The sequence below is a fragment of the Macaca mulatta genome, chromosome 2 (assembly GCF_049350105.2).
Source record: "Macaca mulatta isolate MMU2019108-1 chromosome 2, T2T-MMU8v2.0, whole genome shotgun sequence".
NCBI classification, from domain to species: domain Eukaryota; kingdom Metazoa; phylum Chordata; class Mammalia; order Primates; family Cercopithecidae; genus Macaca; species Macaca mulatta.
In genome coordinates this window covers 121,272,491-121,297,916 of record NC_133407.1, presented here as the reverse complement: position 1 = coordinate 121,297,916, position 25,426 = coordinate 121,272,491, and the positions used below count along the sequence as shown (strand labels likewise).

Sequence of the window (25,426 nt, the reverse complement as noted above, 5' to 3'; positions counted from 1 at the left end):
TACCTTGCCCGTCTTGTGATCAAACCAGACGAGAGCGTGGTTCCTTGACAGCACTTTGCAATCAAAAGTGGCATTATTCTGCGCTGGTCGACAGCGGGCCACTGAGCGGCCGATTTTGATGGGCTCGTCCAGGTAGACATGACGCTCCTGAAACGGGTGCGAGTTCGGGCGGCAAGTGAAGATGGCCAAGGCTGACGGCATCGAGGATAGACTGGGGGTGTCTCTCCTACCAGGAACAAAGAGGAGTTCCTCTGGATCCGGACTGCCCTTCACAAGCCTATCCCCCTATCCCACCCAAAATTTTAAATTAACACAAACTGCACATTGTCTAAGCATAACCAGTGAACATCAACTCTTCACTTGGGTGGGAAGACAAGCCAGCGCAAGCCCCATCACCTCCTCTAAAACCCAGCAGCGCCCTGATCACAAAAAGTCCCCAACTGGCAGCTTTCAGTCCATCTTCTTCTCTGGGAAGAAAAGGCTCAAACATCGGGCAGCTTCCGCCAAGAAAACTCCTGGAACACAGTTTGGGGACTGGAGGTATCCAAGCAGATGAGTCACACGCCAATTCTTGTGTTTGGTTTGAGATCGCGGCCGCTTTTCCCCCTCGGTGGCGGAAACGTTGCAGCACTGCAGCATGAAGGAAGGGTCGGTTCGGCGCGGCCAGGAAAGTCCTTTTGGGCCGAAGGAAGGTGTGGCCGGGCACCTCTGGGCAGTCACCGCCCGTCCTTGCCCGCAGTGTAGAGGCTCTAGACGGCCGGCGGGACAGTCTGCATCGCCCCTGCTGCGCGGAGGCCGCCCCGGGAAGGGGGACGCGGTCCCCGGCCTGGCACGATCCGAGGCGGCGGTGGCTGAGGTCCTCCGCGCGAGGCGTGGAGGCCGGCAGGGCGCGGGCAGTAGCCGAGTCGGGACTCCCGGGCACCTGGTGAGCGTCCCCGCGACCAGGGCGGGGACCCGGCTCCGCAGGCCGGTGCTGACCGAGCGAGGCGCGACACCGGGAGGCGCGGGTTCCCAGGCGGCAGGAAGTTGGTCCCCGGACGCCTGGGCTCCTGTCCGCCGCTCAGCACATGGGCCGCCTCCCCTCAGGGTCGCCCCCGCGAGGGTCGCATCTCAGGGACGGCAGCCGCAGCTCCCGGCGGACGAGAAGGTGGGGGAGGGAGACTGGCCCGGAGGTTGGGGAGAGGCCTGGAGGCCCCGGGCTGGGTCCGCCGCAGCCTCCACCGATCGCGGCCGATGGGGCAAGCTCAAGCTGCGCCCGACGAGGCAGGAAACTTTCCGACCTGGTGGGGAAAATATCAAAACAAACGGCCGTCAGGCGCCTCAGCCCGCCAGCCTCAGCCCTCGGCTCCTCCAGCCAGACCCCCGCCAGCCCCCACCGCTAGGCACTACCTCCGCCGACCTCTCCGCAAGGAGGCTGCGAAGATTTGGAGCCAGGACGCCACGACGGGTGCTACCTCCTTAGCCGCCACCGCCGCCTCAGCTTACCTTGCCAGCGCCGGCCGCCATAGTGACTCTGACTGAAACCTACCCGGTGCACCGCCACGGGAACGCGCACCCTTCAAGGGCCCTCCTACCCCCTCTCCCGCGCCGTAGTCCAGGAATGTCACGTGAACGAAGCCACGGAAGCCGTGTTGGTAGAGGGCAGAAAAAAGGGCAAGCTAATTTTTAACAGGCCTCCAGGCGCCATCTTAGTTAAGGGCTGGAAGCTTCAAACCTCGGGACAACCTTAACGACCATTTTGGTTAAGGGAAAGAACAATTTGCGCGGTAGAAGGTTTTCTAAACAAACAGTACCACTTTCTTATTTTATCTACTTAGCAAGGAGGTGCCAACTTTTACTAAATTTTATTCTCTTTAATTCTCAATGAAAATACTAGCGAGCAAAAGAATAGACCCAGCCAAAGGGGATGGTCATCAGCAGCCATCTTAGCTGTGGGCAACACAGTCACCCGCAGCTGTCTTAAGTGTGAGCAGTCAAATTCCCTCAAGTCTTAGGATTTGTGCACCTAACAGAAGGACCATCCTCCCCTCTGCTAAACTCGTTGTGTTTTCTTCCCGGAAAAACAAAAAAATCTTAGTTCCCGCATTCCGTTTCGAATGACAGTCCTCACTGAACCTATTAATGTGCCCCAGGACTCCCGCGCGGATTTTTCGACAGAAGGAGCGTTCAGAAAGTTTAAAATCATGTTTCTTCCAAAGAGAGATTGAACAATTTCCAAAGTGAAGAAAGAGGGTATTTCCCCCACTTACAATATCAAGATGAGGAGTCATTGGTCTAAAGAACAAAGATTTTGCAAGAGCTAAATGAAAACTCAAGAAAAAATAGTGAGGAGTCTTACTCATTTCTATTCAAAGGTGACTTCATTCTTCAGATTCCTGCAATAACAGGCTCCACCGCAGTGTGACCTTAAGCAAGTTTCTAAACTTTTTCAAGCCTCTTTTTTCTCATGGATGACATGTTAATAATAGTTAATTCACGTGGTGTGGTGAGACTTCAAAGTGTTAATCCATGTTGTTCAATAAAGAGTAGCAATTACGCCGGGCGCGGTGGCTCACGCCTGTAATCCCAGCACTTTGGGGGGCTGAGGCAGGTGGATCACTTGAGGTTGGGAGTTCGAGACCATCCTGACCAACATGGAGAAACCCTGTCTCTACTAAAAATACGTAATTAGCCGAGTGTGGTGGCGCATGCCTGTAATCCCAGCTAGTCGGGAGGCTGAGGCAGGAGAATCGCTTGAACCTGGGAGGCGGAGGTTGCAGTGAGCGAACATCCTGCCATTGCAGTCCAGCCTGGGCAACAAGAGTGAAACTCTGTCTCTCCAAAAAAAAAAAAAAAAAAAAAAAAAAAAAAGAGTAGCAATTATTCATTTCAATACTTATATATAGACAGTTTGGCTGTGTCCTAGGTTTTTGCTGGGCCCTGGGGGCACATAAGTGAACCAAACTTCAATTCCTGCCTTCTGAGAGCATAATGGTATTGTGGGTTAGAGATGGGGGTAGAGAGTGACAAACGTAAAATTGATGTAATCAGGGCTAAGATAGAGGCAGGCACTAGCTGCCTAAGGGGTCAGGGATGGTCTGGGAGAAGTGACTGAACTGAATGAAGGAAGATAAGAAAACCACAATAAATATGGTATTCGCTGAATGGTTTCATGAATTTCCACGAACACGGATAGCAAGGAAAGGAAAGAGCCTACTTGAAACAGTGCACCAATGTGCCGGCACGTAATAGTGGATAAATAAGTATTTGGTGCATGAATGAAAATCACATACTGTTACTCATTATTAGAGGATAAAGTAGGCAGGGCACAAAGTGAGTCTGGAAAGAAGAGGCATTATATTATCAAGACGTTATATTCGTTTCTCAGGCTCTTCATCAATTCAACAAATATGTGTCAAGCTACTACTGTGTTCCAGGTATGCTATTCAAAATAAGGATATGTTGGAAAGCTTTCTTATGAGAGGGTGAAAAGTTTCCACTTCTGGTAACTTGTAGGCTGCTATGGAATAAAATAAGATAGGACCCTCCTCAGATCCCTAATGAGTTTTTCTGCATGAATAGCAAGTCATTTATGCATTCTTTCATACATTCATTATATAAATATTTGATAGAACATCTACTGCAAAATAGATATTTTGAAAGGTCCTGGAAATACAATAATGAAAAAACAAAAGGACTCCCTCAAGTTGCTCGTTTTAGGTGATGACACAGAAAGATCCTTACTGTAATGGAGTATGTCAAGAGTAATGGAAGCATGGCAGAGTAGTTTAAACTGAAACTTGAAAAGAGTAGGCCAGCTAGTCTGATGCTAGTGGGATAAAGAAATTTTAAGCCAAAAAACAATCCCAACAAAAGTCCAGAGACTTGAGAGAATAGGACTTTAAGGGAACTGCAAGTAGGCTTGTATCACCAGAGCGTAAGAGATAAGGGAAAGCAGGAGGAGGAAGAGTGACACAAGTGTGGTTTCAGTTGCTGAAGGACTTGTAGGCAATGCACCAGACTTCGGAACATTTCCATCTTCCTCCTAGAAGGTCAAAGAGAAGTAATGAAAAGCAAGGTGTTGGAATCAGACATGGCATACTTAAATGGTAAATTATTAGCTTCTGTAAATTTCGGCTTCCTTATTTGAAAAAAAGCATATATCTACTGCATTTGACTAGACTTTTCTTTTTTTATAAAAAAAGGCCGGGGTGGGGGGTGGGGTGGAAGGAAAAAAGTAGGTAATACCTTACAGAGTCTTCTTAGGATTAAATAAAATAGTGGAATACAAAATGCCAACCATGATTGCTGAGAAATAGTAGACACTCAGAAAATGTTAATATTTATCATTATTGCTCACAGAAAGAATTCCCTCAGCCTTCCCTGTAGTAAGGATCAAGTTGTTTTATCTCTAGTTTGTATATAGAGAAACTTAATCATACATATGGAAACAAAAAAAGTCTGTTTATATTCAGTTCTACTATAATATCTCTTAAAATTAATGTTAAGCAGAATGGACTTTCTTCTGCAAGAAAAGCTGGGACTACTATAACATGTCAGGATAAAGAATCTTACCAAGCCACACAGGGTGCTAGAAATGCCAAAATGGCATTGAAGGCGTTCTTCACCCACTGGTATTCAACAGGCACAGAAAAGGCTTAATTTAAGAAATCTCATACATGAGATACTTTGAATTCTAAGTCATGTGGGTGTTCCTCTCTATGATTCTGTATCCACACACAATTTTTATTAAATAAAAAGCATGTCGGCCGGGCGCGGTGGCTCACGCCTGTAATCCCAGCACTTTGGGAGGCCGAGGCGGGCGGATCACAAGGTCAGGAGATCAAGACCACGGTGAAACCCTGTCTCTACTAAAAATACAAAAAATTAGCCGGGCGCGGTTGTGGGCGCCTGTAGTCCCAGCTACTCGGGAGGCTGAGGCAGGAGAATGGCGTGAACCCGGGAGGCGGAGCTTGCAGTGAGGCGAGATCGCGCCACTGCACTCCAGCCTGGGCGACTGAGCGAGACTCCGTCTCAAAAAAAAAAAAACAAACAAACAAACAAACAAAAAAAAAGCATGTCATGTTTTGAGAAATTGGGGATGGCAATGTTTCCTGATTTTGTAGTTCTCTCCCTTTTTAAGTTTTTGCCTTTTTATAGTCTGATGAGTATTGCCACTGCTATGATCCAAGCCACTTTTCAATCTTCTGAAAGCAAAAAGAGACTTGTAAAATTATCATCCTAGTACCATCAAAGACGGGCAATTATTAGCATTTCTAATGTGTAGGAGACAACTCTGTAAACTCAACTAATATGCATCCCTCTCTAATTGATAATGATCTAATTGGACTTTAACCAATGACATACACATGGGATATAATAAATTATGGAACACTTGCGTAACTGTTTCAGCAGAGTATCTGGATTGCAAATATAGGTAAGCAAACCAATTAAGAGAAAGCTGGGAGTACTCAAAGCCCAAAATTGAGAGTATATAACATTTTTAATGGCACACACTGGCTTATTACAACTGAAGTTAGATCCTCTTCCCACTAAGGAAAGCTCTCTTCATCAGGGAGTTTCTAATGAGTGGAAATACCCTGTCATTTCCCAGGTGCCCAGGGTGGAGTGGCCCAGACATTCCAGAGGCACTGCTCACATGTTTTTGGCTTCCTGGTCATTCAGGAAATAAAAAGAAATAACTACCTGAAGACAAATGAAGACATTTAAGTTCATTTAGCAACCTTTTTCTGTGAATATAAAAAGAGGGAATCACAATATTATAACTCCAGAAAGAATCATAGACAACAAATCCAGGTTCCACATTTTACAGGCAAGGAAATTAAAGCTCTGTTGTGTATTTACCATGTGGTTAGCATTTTCCTTGTGACATCTCTGTGTATTAAGTATTAACCTTATTTTATAGGTAAGGAAACTAAGGCTCAGGCTCAAACATTAAGAAAAACATTAAGAATCTTAATATTTGATTGAGTGACTGAAAGTAAGTCACCATGCTAGATCCAAAGTACATGCTGGGGTTTTTTCTTTCTAAAAATTATCTGTATTATTTAGTTTTGTTTAGTTTTGTTTTGACAATATCTTGCTCTGTCACCTAGGCTGGAGTGCAATGGCACGATCACAGCCCACTGTAGCCTCAACCTCCCCGGCCCAAGCAATCTTTCCATCTCAGCCTCCTTAGTAGTTGGGTTCACAGGCTTGTGCCATCGCCATATCCAGCTAATTTATTTTTTGTTTATTAATTTTTTTCTGTATACCTCAGATCCACTATGTTGCTTAGGCTGGTCTCAAACTCGTGGGCTCAAGTGATCCTCCTGTCTGGCCTCCCATAGTGCTGGGATTACAGGCATGCGCCACCATGCCGGCCCTGACTGATTTTTTTTGATTGATGAAAGAAACACATGTTCATTGTATATATTCAGGTAAGCAAAAATAAAGAAAGTAAAAGTCCTCTCTAAGCCCATCACAAATACTTAGTCTAATGCTACTGTTAACAATTTGTTAGCTCTATTCTTCCAGATGCTATTCTAAGCCACATGAGGCATGCCCTTTTAAAAATACCACATTTATTAGAAACGGGAAGGTCAACACTAAGGGCCTTATTCTTAAAAGTGATAAATAATTTATATCAATAGCAAAAGGCTGTATTGGGGCAGGAGGAAGAGGAAGGGAAGAAATTATGCTATTTTTCGTCACTCTTATGTAAGTCCCCTTTTGATTACTTGAAGTATCCCCTTGTTTTTTATAACTAATTTAAGAATGTTACTTGGAATATAGCAAATGCTTAAGAGTAAAAGGGTTGGGTCAGAAAGCCCCATGAGGCATTTTCTTTCTGAATTTTTATTGGTATATCTGGATTTGTTTCCAAATAACTTAATTACCAAGTAAAATATCAGAGACTCTATATATGATGACTTTACTCATCAAATAATTTATAACATATATATATTATAATTCCCTGCAAGTGTTGCACATGAAAATATATTTTAAGTACATATTTTATTCTAAGAAAACTATGATATTTTGGCCTGGTATGGTGGCTCACACCTGTAATCCCAGCACTTTGGAAGGCCAAGTCGGGAGGATCACCTGAGGTCAGGAGTTGAAGACCAGACTGGCCAACATGGTGAAGTCTTGTCTCTACTAAAAATACAAAATTTATCCAGGTGTGGTAGCATGCACCTGTGATTCCAGCTACTGGGGAGGCTGAGGCAGGAGAATCGCTTTAACCCGGGAGGTGGTAGCTGCAGTGAGCCAAGATCTTGCCATTACACTCCAGCCTAGGTGAAACAGCAGGACTCTGTCCAAAAAAAAAGAGAGAGAGAGAGAGAAAGAAAACTATGATATTTTGAATAATTGTTTTTGAATGTGGTTATTTGTGTTTCCTTTTAATAAGCTTTACTTGAGTTTTGTTTCAGAAAAAATGCCTTGTTGCTACTGTATAATATTGTCATACATCAGCATCTCACTAAATGCCTGTGTTTTAGAAAACTAACAAATTTCTCAGTGGTCTTTGGTCTTAAGGATTCCTCAGAAAATAGGTTGAAATGGATTGAAGAGACCTATATAGGGAAGTGACTCTGAAGTGCCTGCTCCTCCCACTCCTCCACTCCCCCAAAGCATGTCAAGCATACAAGGCTGGGAGGAGGAGGTCTCATCTGTGATTCTTTTTTTTTTTTTTTTTTTTTTTTTTTGAGATGGAGTCTCACTCTGTTGCCCAGGCTGGAGTGCAGTGTCGCAATCTCCGCTCACTGCAAACTTTGCCTCCTGGGTTCAAGCAATTCTCCTACTTCAGCCTTCCGATCAAGTAGCTGAGATTACAGGCACCCACCACAACACCCAGCTAATTTTTTGTTGTTTTTTTTTTCTTAGTAGAGAAGGGGTTTCACCATGTTGGCTAGGCTGGTCTCATACTCCTGACCTCAAGTGATCTGCCTGCTTCTGCCTCCCAAATGCTGGGATTTACAGGCATGAACCACCGCGCCTGGCCAATCATCTGTGGATTCTTCACTGGACTTTGTACGGAGCCGGTTTCATAAGCGTATCACCTTTACGTAGGGCCCCGCTTGGAAGGACTATACCTGGATGTACTCTGCTGTCTTGAAATTCTCAGTAACTTTTGAACAGATTTCTCATTTGCATTTGCACTGGACCCCTCAAATTATATAGCTGTTGCTGAGCGTGGTGGCTCATGCCTGTAATCCCAACACTTTGGGAGGCCAAGGCGGGTGGATCACCTGGGGTCAGGAGTTCAAGACCAGCCTGACCGACATGATTAAATCCTGTCCCTACTAAAAATGCAAAATGAGTCTGGTGTGGTTGCTCACACCTATAATCCCAGCTAGTCAGGAGGCTGGGGCAGTGAGCCAAGATTGTGCCCTTGCCCTCCAGCCCAGGAGACAAAAGTGAAACTCTATCAAAAAAAAAAAAAAAAATTGTATAGCTGTTCCTGCCTTGAACATATGGCTCGGGAACCCAGTCTCCTTTGTGCAAATCTAGCATACTAACAAGCATGACATGTGAAAAATACTGTAGGAGAAATTCGTGGGCTATCGACACTGAAAACAGATCTCTAGAGAAATGAGATGCTTTAAGTGCAACCAGACAGGCCCATCTCCCCATTTTCCGGTTATATGATAACTCGGGGTCAGTGGCAAAGATGGTGGCAGAAGAAAACTTGGTTTTGTAACTTCTCCCTCTAGCTTAGGCTCTGAAGTTAGTCTTGAAGATGATAATGAGAATAATATTGAATCAATGTAGAACCTGTGTCCACTAAAATTGTTCATTTCTATATTTTCCCAAACTTTTTATTATAAAAAATTTCAAATGTACAGAAATATTGAAATTACAATGAACATACACAGAGCTCCTTGATTCTAAGTTGTTACCATTTTGTCATATTTGCCTTACCTATGTGTTTTCTGAACTTTTTGACAGTAAACCACAGAAATAGATCAGCATGCCTTCACTACTGGAAACATTTTTCTAAGTAACCAAAATATGTGGAGTTTTGGTGAGTTTTTCTGAGACAGGGTCTTGCTCTGTCACCCAGGCTGGAGTGCAGTGGTGAGATCATGGCTCGCTGGAGCCTTGACCTCCTGGGATCAAGGGATCCTCCCATCTCAGCCTCCCAAGTAGCTGGGACTACAGGCATGCTCCACCACACCCGGCTAATTTTTAAAAAATTGTGTGTGTATGTGGAAACAGGGTCTTGCCATATTGCCCAGGCTGGTCTCAAACTCCTGGGCTCAAGTGATCCTCTGGCCTTGGCCTCCCAAAGTGCTGGGATTACAGTTTTGAGTCACTGTACCCTACTGATTAAGCTTTTATGGAGATTTTTTTTCATGGGGATAGATTCATACTAAACTGTCTGAATGTCTTTTGGAGACATCAAAGTGTTCTTCCATATGTGTGAGTTCCTAGAAGTCAGGAACAGATTGTCAAGAAAGACAATAAGTGGTATCTTCACTTCCTGCTGGCAGCAGGCCCTAGAGTCAATCAGGCAGGGAGCCCCCTGTGATGTTGTGTTCAAGGCAGATTGTATTTCATCACTCTGCCAACCAGATGGATCAGTTTGGGGGTGACAGAGTTAAAATAACCACTGACTAAAGCACTGCCCCTTTGCTGGAGACATTTCTAAAAGCTACAACTAACAGAAGAATTGCTCTGCTTTTCCAAGAATGGTCACTTCTGGGAGTGTGAAAACAGGTTGTCATTAGTTAGATTGAACAGCAGAGCCATAAGTCTATAAGGCATTGCCACACTAAGCCTTAGGAAAGGGTGTACCCAGGGCCAACTTTTTTCTATGCAATTCAAGTCACAGTTCCATTTGTGCAAGTGTTGCTGAAAGAAAAATTTTTTCAAGTCAGCTGTTATTGATTAGGGTCCTCTGTTTGCAAGCGACAGAAACTGGTCAACCTAAGCCTATGGAAATTATTGGAAAGACATGGGGTGGCACTGAGAATGAAAAGAAATGCTAAAGAAGCAAGTTACAGAGAAGCAGAGCTAATGAATAGCAAGAGCCATTAAGCAACCTCTTCAAGGCACCACCTTTAGGAATCAACTCACACTTTGTCAATCTTTAAGCCCCTTTCAAGATTCAAACACCCCAACTGATTGACTTAGGTTGCCTTACATGCCCATTCCATGGCCATAAAGGGGGCGGAGATGGGGGATGAGGACTTCGAAGGACAGTTCCATTAACTCTGTGTCCAATGCAAAAGGGATGGTTTCCTAAAGCTGTTGCCAAAAGGAAGAGGAAAGAGAGCTGGGCAAGCAAAAACAGTAGATGTCTATGCATCAGCTTTTTTTTTTTTTTTTTTTTTTTTTTTGAGAAAGAGTCACCCAGTGCAGTGGTGCCATCTCAGCTCACTGCAACCTCCGCCTCCCGGATTCAAGCAATTCTCCTGCCTCAACCTCCCTAGTAGCTGGGACTACAGTCACACACCACCACGCCTGGCTGATTTTTCTATTTTTAGTAGAGATGGGTTTTCACCATGTTAGCCAGGCTGGGCTCGAACTCCTGACCTCAGGTGATCCACCTGCCTTGGCCTCCAAATTGCTGGGTTTACAGACGTAAGCCACCATACCCAGCCTACACTGAAGTATTAAGGGATACAGAGGCATAATGTATGCAATTTATTCTCAAATAATACAGAAAAAATATATAGAGGGAAGAATGTGGCAAAATGTTTGAAAATAGTGAGTTTGGATAAAGAATGTGTGGGAGTTCTTTGCGCTATTCTTGAAACTTTCAAGTTTGTAATTATTTCAAAATGAAGTTCAGAAACAAAAGTCAATGGGAAAGGCAAAAGGAAATGTACTCCTCTGCTTGCATGTACAAAAGCCTTTTGATGAATTATGTGTGACAAATGAATATTTGTATGTTCACATTGCTAGATCTAAACTCTCTAGGGGAAGTTCTTAGTGCCAAGGCATGGACTCTACAACGAGTTCTCGCTATTAGTGTGACAAAGCTCTACTGTGGACCGCTAAGACCTTGGGTAAGGCCTATATATTTACACCTCCTGAGGAGTCTAAGTGGGTGGAGATATCCTCTTGGCTTTTATGCTTTTCTCTTGTTTTAACAGTTATTTGGGAAAACATGTTTCAGACACAGTGTATATATTTAATGCTTTGTACTCTTTTATTTTTAATTGACAAATAATAATTGTATATATTCATGGGGTAAAATGATGTTTTCCTACATGTATACATTGTGGAATGATTAAATCAAGCTAGTTAACATATCTGTCACCTCATATGCTTATCATTTTTTGTGGTGAAAACATTTAAAATCCACTTTTTTAGTAATTTTGAAATATACAGTGCATTATTATTTATTATGATCACCATTCTGTGCAATACATCACTAAAGCTTATTCCTCCTCTCTAACCGAAATTTTATACCCTTTGATCAAATGATCAAATGTCTCTCCTTTCCCCAACTTCCCCAGTCCCTAATGCTTTATCCTTTTTTTTTTTTTTTTTTTTTTTTTGGAGACAGGGTCTCACTTTGTCACCCAGGCTGGAGTCCTGTGGCATGATCATGGCTCACTGCAGCCTCAACTTCCTGGGCTCAAGCAATCCTCCTGCTTCAGCCTCGTGAGTAGCTGGGACTATAAATGCATGCCATTATGCCCAGCTAATTTTTTCTGTTTTTGTAGAAACAGGGTCTCACTATGTTGCCCAGGCTGGTCTCAAACTCCTGGGCTCAAGTTATCCTCCTGCCTCAGTCTCCCAAAGTGTTAGGATTACAAGCATGAGCTACCATACCAAGCCTCTACTTCTTTTTGTTTGTTTGTTTTCGAGACGGAGTCTTGCTCTGTTGCCCAGGCTGGAGTGCAGTGGTGCGATCTCCACTCACTGCAACCTCCACCTCCCCAGTTCAAGCAATTCTCCTGCCTCCACCTCCTGAGTAGCCAGGATTACAGGTGCACGCCACCACACCTGGCTAATTTTTGTATTTTTAGTAGAGGCGAGGTTTCACCATGTTGGCCAGGCTGTTCTCAAACTCCTGACCTCGTTATCTGCCCGCCTTGGCCTCCCAAAGTGCTGGAATTACAGGCATGAGCCACCGCGCCTGGCCGCAGACTCTACTTTTTAATATTCATCTATAACCCCAAAATTTTCTCTCTCCAGTAGCTTACTAACTTGATTTGAAGCCAAACATCACATAGTCATTTCTTATACAAAAAGATTTTGGTATCTAGAAAGATAGTTATTGCAGCATTCTATTAACAAAATATTGGGACCAACCGTCAATAGAATACATTCATGTAATGGAATATTGTGCAGATGACACAAAAGAATGAGATAGATTCATAAGACTGGATATAGAATGATCTCCAAGTAAAAGATAAATGAAGCAGCTCTGTATGAATGGATATGGAATAATCTCTGATGTATATTTTTATGATTCATGTGCAAAGTTGTGTATAATACTACTGTGTAAAAAATTGCTTGAATGAGTAAGTGATGAGTGGACAATTAGCATATGCCTGCTCAGCATATGCCTGGATACATAGACACACAGCATTTTCTGGGAAGATATACAGGAAATTGTTAATAGTGATAGCTTCTGGGAAGATATGCAGGGAATTGGTAATAGGGGAACTATGGGTGGAAATAGTGATCTGGGGCACAAGAAGAGAAGGGACACTTTCCTTTTATTTATGTCTTTTGAGCTTTTTTTTTTTTTTAGACAGGGTCTCATTCTGTCACCCAATAGCAGGGACTACAAGCATGAGCCACTGCACTTGGCTAATTTTTTTGTATTTGTAGAGATGTGGTCTCACTATGTTGCTCAGGCTAGTCTCGAACTCCTGGAATCAAGCAATCTGCCCGCCTCAGCCTCCTAAAGTGCTGGGATTACAGGCATGTGCCACTGCACTCTGCCTATCTTTTGAGTTTTATATCAAAAATAAGGTAGAAGTCAGTGCTCCTTTAGGAGCAGTCCCTTGGGGTCCATTCTTGTCATGTAGGCTTTAGTGAGAATAAAGCTCTGTAGCCAGGAAAGTTGTCCTATTAGACTGTGAGTATTTTGAACTTGATTGGGCCCATGGCTTCTCACCTTCCTACTACCAGGAGCTAGTCCCATCTTTGAATATAGTAGGTGTTAAATAATTGTTTACTGAATCAAGTTCAACTGGATTCATTTGCAGTGTTTATGAGGCACCTTTACATACATTTTTGCTTGCTGGTTTAAATATAGGCTTTTTAGCCCCTTATGTGTCTCCATCTTTTCTATTCTTAAGGAAGAAGATAAAACAAATATTTACTTTCTTACCTCAAGAATTTAGAACTTAGTCAGTCAGTGGATGTAAGTTGTTGTCTCTTTTTTTTGGAAGGCATTTTAGTATAACAAGCCAGCATGTACAACATGTTCATGTTGTAACTGAATAATCCCACCTTTGGCAATTTACCATAAGGAAATAATTATACAGCTCAGAAAATGCTGTATGTATAAGCATGTTTATTTATTACAGTATTGTTGATAATACTGACATTTTAGAAACAATCAAAATGATCGTTGGTAGGTAACTAGTTAATTTTTTTTTTTTTTAAAGATGAAGTTTCACTCTTATAGCCCTGGCTGGAGTGCAGTTGTGCGATCTCTGCTCACTGCAACCTCCACCTCCCAGGTTCAAGAGATTCTCCTGCCTCAGCTTCCTGAGTACCTGGGGTTACAGGCATGTGCCACCATGCCCGGATAATTTTTGTATTTTTAGTAGAGACAGGGTTTCACCATGTTGGCCAGGCTATTCTTGAACTCCTGACCTCAAGTGATCCACCCACCTTGGCCTCCCAAAGTGCTGGGATTACAGGCATGAGCCACCATGCCCAGCTGGTAACTGGTTAATTAAAGAATTATATCAGAAAACCAAACACCGCATGTTCTCACTCATAGGTGGGAACTGAACAATGAGATCACTTGGACTCGGGAAGGGGAACATCACACACAGGGGCCTATTATGGGGAGGGGGGAAGGGGGAGGGATTGCATTGGGAGTTATACCTGATGTAAATGACGAGTTGATGGGTGTTGACAAGTTGATGGGTGCAGCACACCAACATGGCACAAGTATACATATGTAACAAACCTGCACGTTATGCACATGTACCCCAGAACTTAAAGTATAAAAAAAAAAAAGAATTATATGTCCATTGAGTGTGCCCATTAGAAATGATGATTTATATTTCTAACTTGTATTTATAATGAGGAAAAATATCTACAGGATATTGTTAAGTGATAAAAACAGGTTACATAGTAGCATGTGTATGATCCCATTTATATCAGGTTTTATACAGAGATCACTATATATATGTATACATAGGCATCAGGGAGAAATTTCATCAAAATGTTTTTATTTATTTATTTATTTTTTTTTTTTTTTTTTTTTTTTACGCGGAGTCTTGCTCTGTGCCCCAGGCTGGAGTGCAGTGGCGCGATCTCGGCTCACTGCAAGCTCCGCTCCCCCGGGTTCACGCCATTCTCCTGCCTCAGCCTCCCGAGTAGCTGGGACTACAGGCGCCCGCCACCTCGCCTGGCTAATTTTCTTGTATTTTTAGTAGAGACGGGGTTTCACCGTGTTAGCCAGGATGGTCTCGATCTCCTGACCTCATGATCCGCCCGTCTCGGCCTCCCAAAGTGCTGGGATTACAGGCTTGAGCCACCGCGCCCGGCCAATGTTTTTATTTATTTATTTTATTTTTGTATTTTTAGTAGAGATGGGGTTTCACCATGCTGGCCTGGCTGGTCTCGAACTCCTGACCTCAAGTAATTCAGCTGTCTAGGCCTCTAAAAGTGTTGGGATGACAGGCATGAGCCACTGCACCCGCTATTTTATTTATATACGTATTTTTGAGACAGGGTCTCACTCTGTTGCCCAGGCTGGAGTGTAGTAGAGCAATGACGGCTACCAGCAGCCTCAAACTCCTGGGCTCAAGTGAGCCTCCTGCCTCAGCCTCCCCAGTAGCTGGGACTACAGGAGCATGCCACTAAGTCTGGCTAATTTAAAAATTTTTATTTTGTAGAAATGGGGTGTATGTTATCCAGGCTGGTTTCAAACTCCTGGCCTCAAGCTATCCTCCTCCCTCTTCAGCCTCCCAAAATGTTGGGATTACAGGCAACAGCCACCATGCCCAGCCCCAAATATTTTAAGTGTTCATCTCTTCATGTGAGGTGATTTTTAATTTCCTCTCTCTATGTTTTTTTCATATTGTTTACACTTTTTCTGGAGTGTTCATTGTATCACTTTTACCCAAAAACTATTGAAAAAAGCATTCAAGTGATTTATTTAGTTACTCTTTGTCTCAATAAATATTTGTTGTTGATTGCACCAGACTATCCTGGAATTACCTCTCCTATTTTAAAGGCTGCAAGATTTTCTATGCATAATAGGAGAAAGCACTGAAGCTAAGTACTTATACGTATCAAGGTTCCTTTTGAAAAATTTAAGCACCAGAAAAAAAAAAAAATCAGAACAGTAGTTGTCTCTGGAAAGGGTAGGAGTGGTGACTAACAGGGAAGGAGTGTGAAGGAACTTTTTAGGATGATGGTAATGTTCTGTATCTTTATAGAGGTTTGGGTTACAGAGGACAATGCATTTGTCAAAACTCAGCAAATTTACCAAATTTACTCTTGTTTTTTTTTGTTTTTTTTTTTTTTTGAGACAGGGTCTCACTCTGTTGCCCAGGCTGGAGTGCAGTGGCACGATCTCAGCTCACTGCAACCTCTGCCTCCTGGATTCAAACAATTCTCCCACCTCCTGAGTAGCAGGGGAAGTACAAGCATGTGCCACCATGCCCGGCTAATTTTTATATTTTCAGTAGAGAACGGGTTTCACTAATTTCACTACGTTAGCCAGGCTGATCTCGCGCTCCTGTCCTCAAGTGATCCACCCGCCTTGGCCTCCCAGAATGCTGGGATAACAGGCGTGAGACACCTCTCCCAGCCAGCAAATTTACTGTTAAGATTTATGCATTCCTCTGTATATCAATTTACATCAAAAGGAGAAAGAATCAAACAAATTTGGCTTTAGTTAGTGATATTGATATCTGGAATTTACTTTGAAATGCACCAAAAATAAAATAGATTGATTAATAAATGGATAAAGAAATGGATAGATATATAATAAGGGAGGCGGGTGTGGGGACTCACGCCTATAACCCTAGCGCTTTGGGAGGCTGAGGAGGGTGGATTGCTTGAGCCCAGGAGTTCAAGACCAGCCTGGGCAACAGAGCGAGACTGAATCTCTTGAAAAATATATACATATATATATATAAAAAAGCAAATATAATAAAATGTTAATAATAGAGTCTAGGTGGTTTGTATACATGTGCTTACTAGGAAATTCTTATAATTTTTGTTTAAAATTTTTCATAACAACATGTTGAGAAAAATATGTCTCAATCATCTGTTGATATACTGCATGTATACATATTTTATCCTTATACACTAAATTCCACATACTGAATTTTGAAAGTTGCTCCCAAGAAAGATTCAGCCTGTTTGTACAGGTAAGCTATACAAAAGCATATATGTACATATGACATAACTAGTGAAAGGGCTGTCTTTGTAAGCATGCGAACTGTGCAGTTACACAGGGCCCTCCCTTGGTTTAATATCTTACTGTTTTAAGGTTTTTGTTTTTTTTTTTTGAGATGGAGTTTAGCTCCTGTTGCCCAGGTTAGAGTGTAATGGCACGATCTCGGCTCACTGCAACCTCTACCTCCCAGGTTCAAGTGATTCTCCTGCCTCAGCCTCCTGAGCAGCTAGGATTGCAGGCATGCGCCACCACATTAGCCTGGCTAATTTTGTATTTTTAGTAGAGATGGGGTTTATCCATGTTGGTCAGGCTGGTCTCGAACTCCTGACCTCAGGTGATCCACCCGCCTCAGCCTCCTAAAGTACTGGGATTACAGGCGTGAGCCACCATGCCCAGCCAAAGTTTTTTTTTTCTTTTTTTTTTTTTGAGACAGAATCTCGTTCTGTCACCCAGGATAGAGTGCAGTGGCCCGATCTTGGCTCACTGCAACCTCTGCCTCCCAGGTTCAAGCGATTCTCCTCCCTCAGCCTCCCGAGTAGCACCTGTAGGTGCCCGCCACCACGCCTGGCTAATTTTTGTGGTTTTAGTAAAGACGAGGTTTCGCCATGTTGGCCAGGGTCTCAAACTCCTGACCCTGTGATTCATCTGCCTTAGCCTCCCAAAGTGCTGGGATTACAGGCATGAGCCACTGCACCTGGCTTGAAATTCTTAATAATCTTTTAACAAGAAGCCCTGCATTTTTATTTTGCTCTGGGCCCTGTAAATCATGTGGCCAGTCTTGATTAGTGAACAATAAAAATATTACTAATATATATTATGTTCTCCTTATGCCAGGCACTATGTTAAACATTTTGCATTCATTATCTCATTGAATCTTCAAAGAAAGACTAAAGGGGTAGGTAATATTAATATTCCCATTTTACAGCTGAACATACTGAGGCTCAAAGAAGTTAAGCTACCTTTCAACTTCACACATTTATTATACCCTCAGTATGCATGGTAGCACAGTATGCATAGTAGGCACTCAATAAATGTTTACTGAATAAATAATAATAACAGCAACTCCCATTTATTGAGCACCTTCCATGAGCCTAGAATGCCTCAGCTGAAAGATGACACGCTGTCCCCTAACCCAGACTCCCCAGCTTTTGCATCATTTCCTCAGGGCCACAGTCCTTGACACCCTAAATGAGGTCAGGTCTCTTTTTATGGTACCCTAGGCTTCGTGATAGCACTCATCACAATTGAAGTTAGGTAGTTCTTTAATTCCTGCCTTCCACTCTAGATTGAAATCTCAGTGAAGACAGTGACTCATTTTCATCCCTTCACTCCTTTATTCCCAGCACCAGCTATACCTGAAGCATAGCCTGCCTCCTGCCAGTGCTTGATAATATATTTTCTCATTTAATCCTCAACTCTGTGAAGTAAAATTGTTACCATCATTCTACATGTGAAGAAACTAAGGCTTAGAGAAGTGAAGTCCCAGTCACCCCACCTTGGGAGAAGAGTCCCATCATCATGTGGACCTACGTCTGTTTGGCTCCAAAACCTCTTACCATTTCACCGCAGCTCACTGTTACCATGTGATAAACAATCTGCTTGACGTTATTTTCTATCCCTAGGCACCACTTATTCCTTTAATATCCCTTCCAGTTTCTATTTTTGTTATCTGACCTCCAGGCTCTCTAATGAAACAGAGACATGCTTTCCAACAAGTAATCACGGCAAGTGATATTATAAACAAGCTAGCTGAAGCCAGGATTTTATTTTTTAACCTTGATGAGTGAACCAGCTGGAAACACTACCTTTAAAAGTGAAGGCTCTAATTTCCTTTTAGTACTAATTCCTCTCTTGTCCTAGGAGATACCCTGAAGCTGCCTCGGGTTTTGTAATTGCAAAGTCATCACCAACGTCCAGTTCTAGGTGAAGGCCTGAAATAATTGAGGTAAAACAAATGAAGGCTGGACATAGTGGCTCACGCCTGTAATCCCAGCACTTGGAAGGCTGAGGCGGGTGGATCAGGTGAGGCCAGGAGTTCAAGACCAGCCTGGCCAACGTGGCAAAACCCCATCTTTAATAAAAAATAACCCCACCAAAATTAGCCAGGCATAGTGGCGCGTGCCTGTAGTCCCAGCTATTTGGGAGGCTGAGGCAAGAGGATCACTTGAACCTGAGAGGTGGAGGAGGTTGCAGTGAGCCAAGATTGCACCACCGCATTCCAGCCTGGATGACAGAGCAAGACTCCATCTCAAAACAAACAAACAAAAAACAAATGAAGATGCTTCAGGCTGCTAATAAGGTATCTTTTAGTAGTTATCTGCCTCTATATATTGATTTCTATAAAGAAATGTTTCTCCCTAAGTATGGATCTAGATTGTCCTATGCTTGTGCACTATTGGATATCTTTTTTTTTTTTTTTAAATAGTCTCGCTCTGTCACCCAGGCTGGAGTGCAGTGGTGCAATCTCAGCTCACTGCAACCTACTGGGTTCAAGTAATTCTCCTGCCTCAGGCTCCCACGTAGCTGGGATTACAGGCACACACCACCACACCCGGATAATTTTTGTTTTTATTAGAGATGGAGTTCCACCATGTTCGCCAGGGTGGTCTCGAACTCCTGACCTCAGGTGATCCTCCCGCCTCGGCCTCCCAAAGTGCTGGGATTACACGCATGAGCCATCGTGCCTGTCTCATTACTGGATATCTTTACAGAGCTGAGAGGCCTGTTCTTTAGACAGTTATCTGTGAGGGTCATGGAAGTGGGATGGAGAGGAATGCTGAGAGAGTGTGCAGGCTTGTTTTCTTCAGTCAGTGCTAGAGGAGAAGCTGTGAACAAGAAATGGAGGGCACTTGGCCCAGGATTTTATGGCATGGATTGTTGAGTTCCACCTGTGGTGTTAAAGACTGAAAATCCCAGACCTCAGGAATTGAACTGATGACAGATTGTGTTGTATTATGTCTTTTGTAGGGCATAGGACAAGAGGACAGCCTCTGATGATGGTAGAGTTTCCAGAAGCCCTGCGAATCTGCCATTCTGATAGCGAGTTTAGACTGTGGACCTTTCACAGCAGCCACTGCTAACAGCAGTATAGTTAACCCTGTCTATTATACTTTCTGTAAACAAAAGTCAAAACCTGTTAACAATCACAGCTTGACCTCAGTTGTGTTCTTGGGCTTATTTCACTTTCTTGGAAGAACATCAAATACTTCCCAATTCAGTGGTGGAAGCAATGGTGACAGTCATCAGTGCAGGAGAGTGGTGCCCACTGGAGCTACATTCTTATTAGGGTGAGAGAGAGCAGCACTCCAGCAGATCCAGAAGGTTGTGGGAGAACAAGAACTGTTCCCTGAAAACAGGGAGCTGTATCAGAAATATGGGAGGAGGAAGAGATTGCTTTCTCAAGGCAATGTGCCATGAGGGCTTAAGTAATCATAATTTGAACATTAAAAGTATGATTTTAGGCCGGGAGTGGTGGCTCACACCTGTAATCCCAGCACTTTGGGAGACCAAGGTGGGCGGATCACCTGAGGTCGGGAGTTCGAGACCAGCCTGACCAACATGGAGAAACCTCGTCTCTACTGAAAATACAAAATTAGCCGGGCGTGGTGGCACATGTCTGTAATCCCAGCTACTCGGGAGGTTGAGACAGGAGAATTGCTTGAACCCGGGAGGCGGACGTTGCGGTGAGCCGAGATCTCATCATTGCACTCCAGCCTGGGCAACAAGGGCAAAACTCCGTCTTAAAAAAAAAAAAAAAAAGTAGGATTTTAATATCCAAAATATATAAGGAACTCAAACAACTTAATAGCAAGAAAACAACCTAATTAAAAAATTTCAAAGGATCTAAATAGGTATTTCTCAGAAGAAGACATACAAATGGTCAATAGATGTATGAAAAAATGTTCAGCATTACTAATCATCAGAAGAATGCCAAATAAAAAACCACAGGGAGATATTGCCTCCCACCTGTTAGAATGGCTGTCATCACAAAGATGAAAGGTTACAAGTGTTAGAGAGGATGTGGAGAAAAGGGTACCCTTGTATACTGTTAGTGGGAATGCAAATTAGTATAGCCATTATGGAAAAGAGTAAGTAGTTTCCTCGAAGAACTAAAAATATAACTACCATATGATCAAGCAATCCTACTTCTGGAAATATATCCAAAGGAATTGAAACCAGTTTGTGAAAGAGATATCTGCACTCCCATGCTCATTATTCACATTATTCACAATAATTGTACTGAATTATTCAGCATTATTCACAATAACCAAGATATAGAATCAATCTTGTCTATCAATGGATGAATGGATAAAGAAAATGTGCTATGTATACACAATGGCCTGTAAAAAGAAATACTGCCATTTGCCACAACATGGATGAACCTGGAGGACCTTATTTTAAGTGAAATAAGCCAGGCACAGAAAGGCAAATATTGCATGATCTGACTTTTATCTGGAATCACACAGGAGTAGACAGTAGAACGTGGTTAACTCACAGTAGCAGACAGACAGTAGGATGGTGGTTAACTGAGGGTTGGTTGCAGGGAGAGGGAAAAGGGAGATGTTCATCAAGGAGTAGAACATTTTGGCTAGACAGGAGGAATAAGTTTTTAGGATCTATTGAACAACATGGTGGCTATAATTAATATTAATGTAACGTATATTTCAAAATTGCTGAGAGTAAATTTTAAATGTTCACACCACAAAAAATGAATATATGAGGTGATAGATGTGTTCATTAGCTTGATACATTTGATAATGTATACATCACATTGTACCCCACAAATATATATGATTATTATTTGTCAACTAAAATTTTTAAAAAATTAGGGCCGGGCACAGTGGCTTACACCTGTTATCCCAGCACTTTGGGAGGTGGAGGCAGGTGGATCACTTGAGCCCAGAAGTTTGAGGCAACCTCATGACTATGAAAAATAAAAAAAATTAGCCAGGCCTGTTGGTGCACACCTGTAGTCCCAGCTACTCAGGAGGCTGAGGTGGGAGGATCACTTGTGCCCAGGAAGTTGAGGCTGCAGTGAGCCATGTTCGTGCCACTGCACTCCAGCCTGGGCGACAGAGTGAGACCCTGTCTCAAAAAAAAGAAGGTCTGATCTTATTTTGTAGTCACTGGCTAGTGAGATATGACGTATAATCGAGTCACTGTATATGAGAGCCAGTCTCTAAGATGACTCTCAATGATTCTCACTTTCTGGTATTAATGTCCTTATGTTGTCTTCTTCCATAATGAATTAGGGCTAGTCTATGTGAACAAGAGTATGGCTGAGGTTACAAGGGGTGACTTCCAAGGGTAGACTGTGAAGGACTTGCTACTTCCACTTTAGTCTCTTGGATTGCTTACCCTGGGGGAGGCCAGCATTCATCTCATGAGGACTCTCCAACAACTTTGTAGAGGGGCCCACTAGAGGACAAACTGTGGCTTCCACCAGTATCCAGCACGGACTTACCAGCTGTGTGAGTAAGCCATTGGAAGTGGATCTTCCAGCCCCATTCAAGTCTTCAAATGACTGCAGCCTTGGTTAACATCTGACTGAACCCCACGAAAAATGCCTAACTAGACCTGCCCAGTCAAGTGGCTCCCAAATTCCTGACCTGTAGAAACTGTGAGAGATAATAATGTTTATATTTAAGTTAAGCCACTAAGTCTGGGGATAATGTGTTATGCAGCAATAGATAATTAAAACACTATGCTATAGATTCTACAGAATAAATGTCTATATAAAACTGCCTTTGGGAGGCCGAGGTGGGCAGATCACCCAAGGTCAAGAGTTCGAGACCAGCCTGGCCAATGTGGTGAAACCCCTTCTCTACTAAAAATACAAAAATTAGCTGGGCATGGTGGCGCACGCTTGTAATCCCAGCCACTTGGAAGGCTGTGGCAGGATAATAGCTTAAACTCGGGAGGTGGAGGTGTCAGTGAGCCAAGATCATGCCATTGCACTCCAGCCTAGGCAACAAGAGCGAAACTCCATCTAAAAAACAAACAAACAAACAAACAAACAAAACTGCCTAAAGAGTCCAGGAAGGTCTTCAGTAAAAAAAGGGGAAATGAGTTGAGTCTTCAGGGATGACTAGGAGCTTACAGGTATGGAGTTAGGGTGGAGAATAGGAAGTCATTTCGGGCTGAAGGAACAGTTTGACCACAGTAAGAGGGCATGGCCTATTTGAAAAACAACAATTAGTTCAGCATGACTCAGTTGCAGTGTGTTTAAAGAATGAAGTAGAGATTAGAAGATCAGACAGGAGTCAGCTGACAGAGGACCTTATATGCCATGCCCATGTTTTGTTTTGTTTTGTTTTTTTCTGAGACAGTCTTGCTCTGTTGCCCAGGCTGGAGTGCACTGCAATCTCCGCCTCCCAGGTTCAAACAATTCTGCCTCAGCCTCCTGAATAGCTGGGATTACAGGTGCATGCCACCATGCCCAGCTAATTTTTGTATTATTATTATTATTATTATTATTATTATTTTGAGATGGAGTCTTGCTCTGTCACCCAGGCTGGAGTACGGTGGTGTGATCTCGGCTCACTATAACCTCTGTTGCCTGGGCTCAAGCGATTCTCTTGCTTCAGCCTCCCGAATAGCTGAGTAGCTGAGATTACAGGCACACACACTTCACCCGGCTAATTTTTTTGTATTTTTAGTAGAGAGGGTTTCAGCATCTTGGCCAGGCTGGTCTTGAACTCCTGACCTCGTGATCCACCCATCTCGGCCTCCCAAAGTGCTGGGATTACAGGCGTGAGCCACTGCGCTCGGTCAATTTTTGTGTTTTTTGTAGAGAGGGGGTTTCACCATGTTGGCCAGGTCGGTCTCCAACTCCAGACGTTGTGATCCACCCACTGCAGCCACCCAAAGTGCTGAGGTTACAGGCATCAGCCACCGCGCCCGGCCATGTTTGCTGTTTTATCCTGAAGGCAATGAGAAGCCATTGAAGAATTTTATTGTATTTTATTTTATGTTATCTTTTTTTGAGACAGAGTCTTGCTCTGTTGCTTAGGGGGGAGTGCAGTGGCTTGATCTCAGCTCACTGCAACTGCCGCCTCCTGAGTTCAAGCGATTCTCCTGCCTCAGGCTCTCCAGTAGCTGGAATTACAGGCGCCCAGCACCATGTCCAGCTAATTTTTGTATTTTTAGGAGAGACGGGGTTTCATTTTGTTGGCCAGGCTGGTCTTGCACTCCTGACCTCAAGTGATCCACCCACCTTGACCTCCCAAAGCACTGGGATTATAGGCGTGAACCATTGCGCCCGGCCCATTGAAGAATTTTAAAGCAAACAGCTGACATAATCAATTGTACATTTTAGAATGATGGCCAAACGAAAGATGGATTGGAGGAATGAGGTTACAACCAGGTAGAAGTAGTGAGAGTAACTTGAAGACAACCTTTTTTTTTGTTTGTTTTGTTTTGAGATGGAGTTTCGCTCTTGTTGCCCAGGCTGGAGTGCAATGGTGCACCGCAACCTCCGCCTCCTGGGTTCAAACAATTCTCCTGCCTCAGCCTCCCAAGTAGCTGGGATTACAGGCATGTGCCACCACGCCCGGCTAATTCTGTATTTTTAGCAGAGACGGGGTTTCTCCATGTTGGTCAGGCTGGTCTCGGACTCCCAACCTCAGGTGATCCGCGCACCTTGGTCTCCCAAAGTGCTGGGATTACAGGCGTGAGCCACTGCGCCCGGCCTTGAAGACTACCTTTTAAGATTTTCCACTTCTGCTGAGGATTCAACCTGCACTAGAAACTGGTAACTAATTAAATGGAGAGATTGAAGGAAAGAGACGAGTCTAAAAAACGACTTCCCTCTTCCCCAAAAGTTTTTCCTCCAATTTTTTTTTTTTTTTTTTTTTTTTTGAGGCGGAGTCTTGCTCTGTCGCCCAGGCTGGCGCACAACGTTGCAATCTGAGCTCACTGCAACCTCTGCCTCCTGTGTTCAAGCGATTCTCCTGCCTCAGCCTCCCGAGTAGATGTGATTACAGGCATGTGCCACCATGCCCGGCTAACTTTTTGTATCCTTAGTAGAGATGGAGTTTCACCATGTTGGCCAGGCTGGTCTCCTGACCTCAGGTGATCCGCCCGCCTTGGCCTCCCAAAGTGCTAGGATTACAGGTGTGGGCCACCTTGCCTGACATTCCTCGAATTTCTTAAGGTGTAACTCCCATTTCTATTCACCAATTAAATTTTTTTAAATTAAATTTTGCTTCTATTTACTTCACCTATTTTCCAGTAAATTTGTATCCATTTCATTATCTGAGAACTTCCACCTTCATTTTCCTTTTTCCTCTTCCTGCTCTTTGTGAACAAAACCTTTCCTTTTATTAAATATATAACAGGTGTGGCAGAGTTCTTTCTGTCCTCTATTGAGTATTGTACAGGCAAGGCACAGTTCTTGATTTCATTGTCAATAGCCATCTACTTCTTTGAAATTGTTTTTCAACTAGTAGAGTGATTTTCATCCCTAACACCTAATTATGACCTAGTACCCAACACTCTAAGAGTTCGAATTCAGGAAATTCACTTGATTTGAGCTGATTTTCTTATCCAGGAACTATGTATTTAGAAATACCACTTAGATGAGTGTAGTGTCCATAGCCTTAGTATTTCAAGAATTAAAGAAAAAGTAACAACATGCGAGTCATGTAATTTTGTAATCAAGTTGGGAAGAAGAATCATTGCAGTAAATGTACTAAAATGCCAGACTTTGAATAGCACTTTTTTTCCTGTGGTTGTTTTAAAACTATTTGTGCCTCAGTAAAAAATTAATATCGGTGAAATTCGTGTCATCTTATTTGTGGAAGTAACTGTGGTATTTAAAAAGTAACCACTTAATTTTTGTCATCACAAAAGCCCAAGAAAAGTAATGTTAAAAATGAG

General features: G+C 43.2%; 1 protein-coding gene and 1 long non-coding RNA gene across 53 annotated transcripts in view; one reads left to right on the top strand and one right to left on the bottom strand.

Moving 5' to 3' along the window:
* SLMAP (sarcolemma associated protein) overlaps window positions 1–1,519 on the bottom strand; it is a 179,009-nt gene extending 177,490 nt beyond the window's left edge. For 28 of the 51 annotated variants that reach the window (XM_077990428.1, XM_015130567.3, XM_077990448.1 and 25 more), the window contains exons 1-2: window positions 1,486–1,519; window positions 4–1,280 (exon numbers count right to left, since the gene is read on the bottom strand). In XM_077990428.1, coding sequence (XP_077846554.1) covers window positions 4–201 — 198 coding nt within the window. In that variant the 5' untranslated portion in view covers window positions 202–1,280; window positions 1,486–1,519. 51 annotated transcript variants of the gene reach the window in all.
* Window positions 1,520–3,974: 2,455 nt separating this feature from the next.
* On the top strand, window positions 3,975–19,694 carry LOC144339256 (uncharacterized). Of its 2 annotated transcripts, XR_013414082.1 has the most exons (3): window positions 3,975–4,088; window positions 10,897–11,000; window positions 19,514–19,694. It is a non-coding gene; the product is annotated as an uncharacterized LOC144339256 (long non-coding RNA). The 2 variants fall into 2 exon arrangements; XR_013414083.1 differs by lacking the exon at window positions 10,897–11,000.
* The last annotated feature ends 5,732 nt before the right edge of the window (window positions 19,695–25,426 follow it).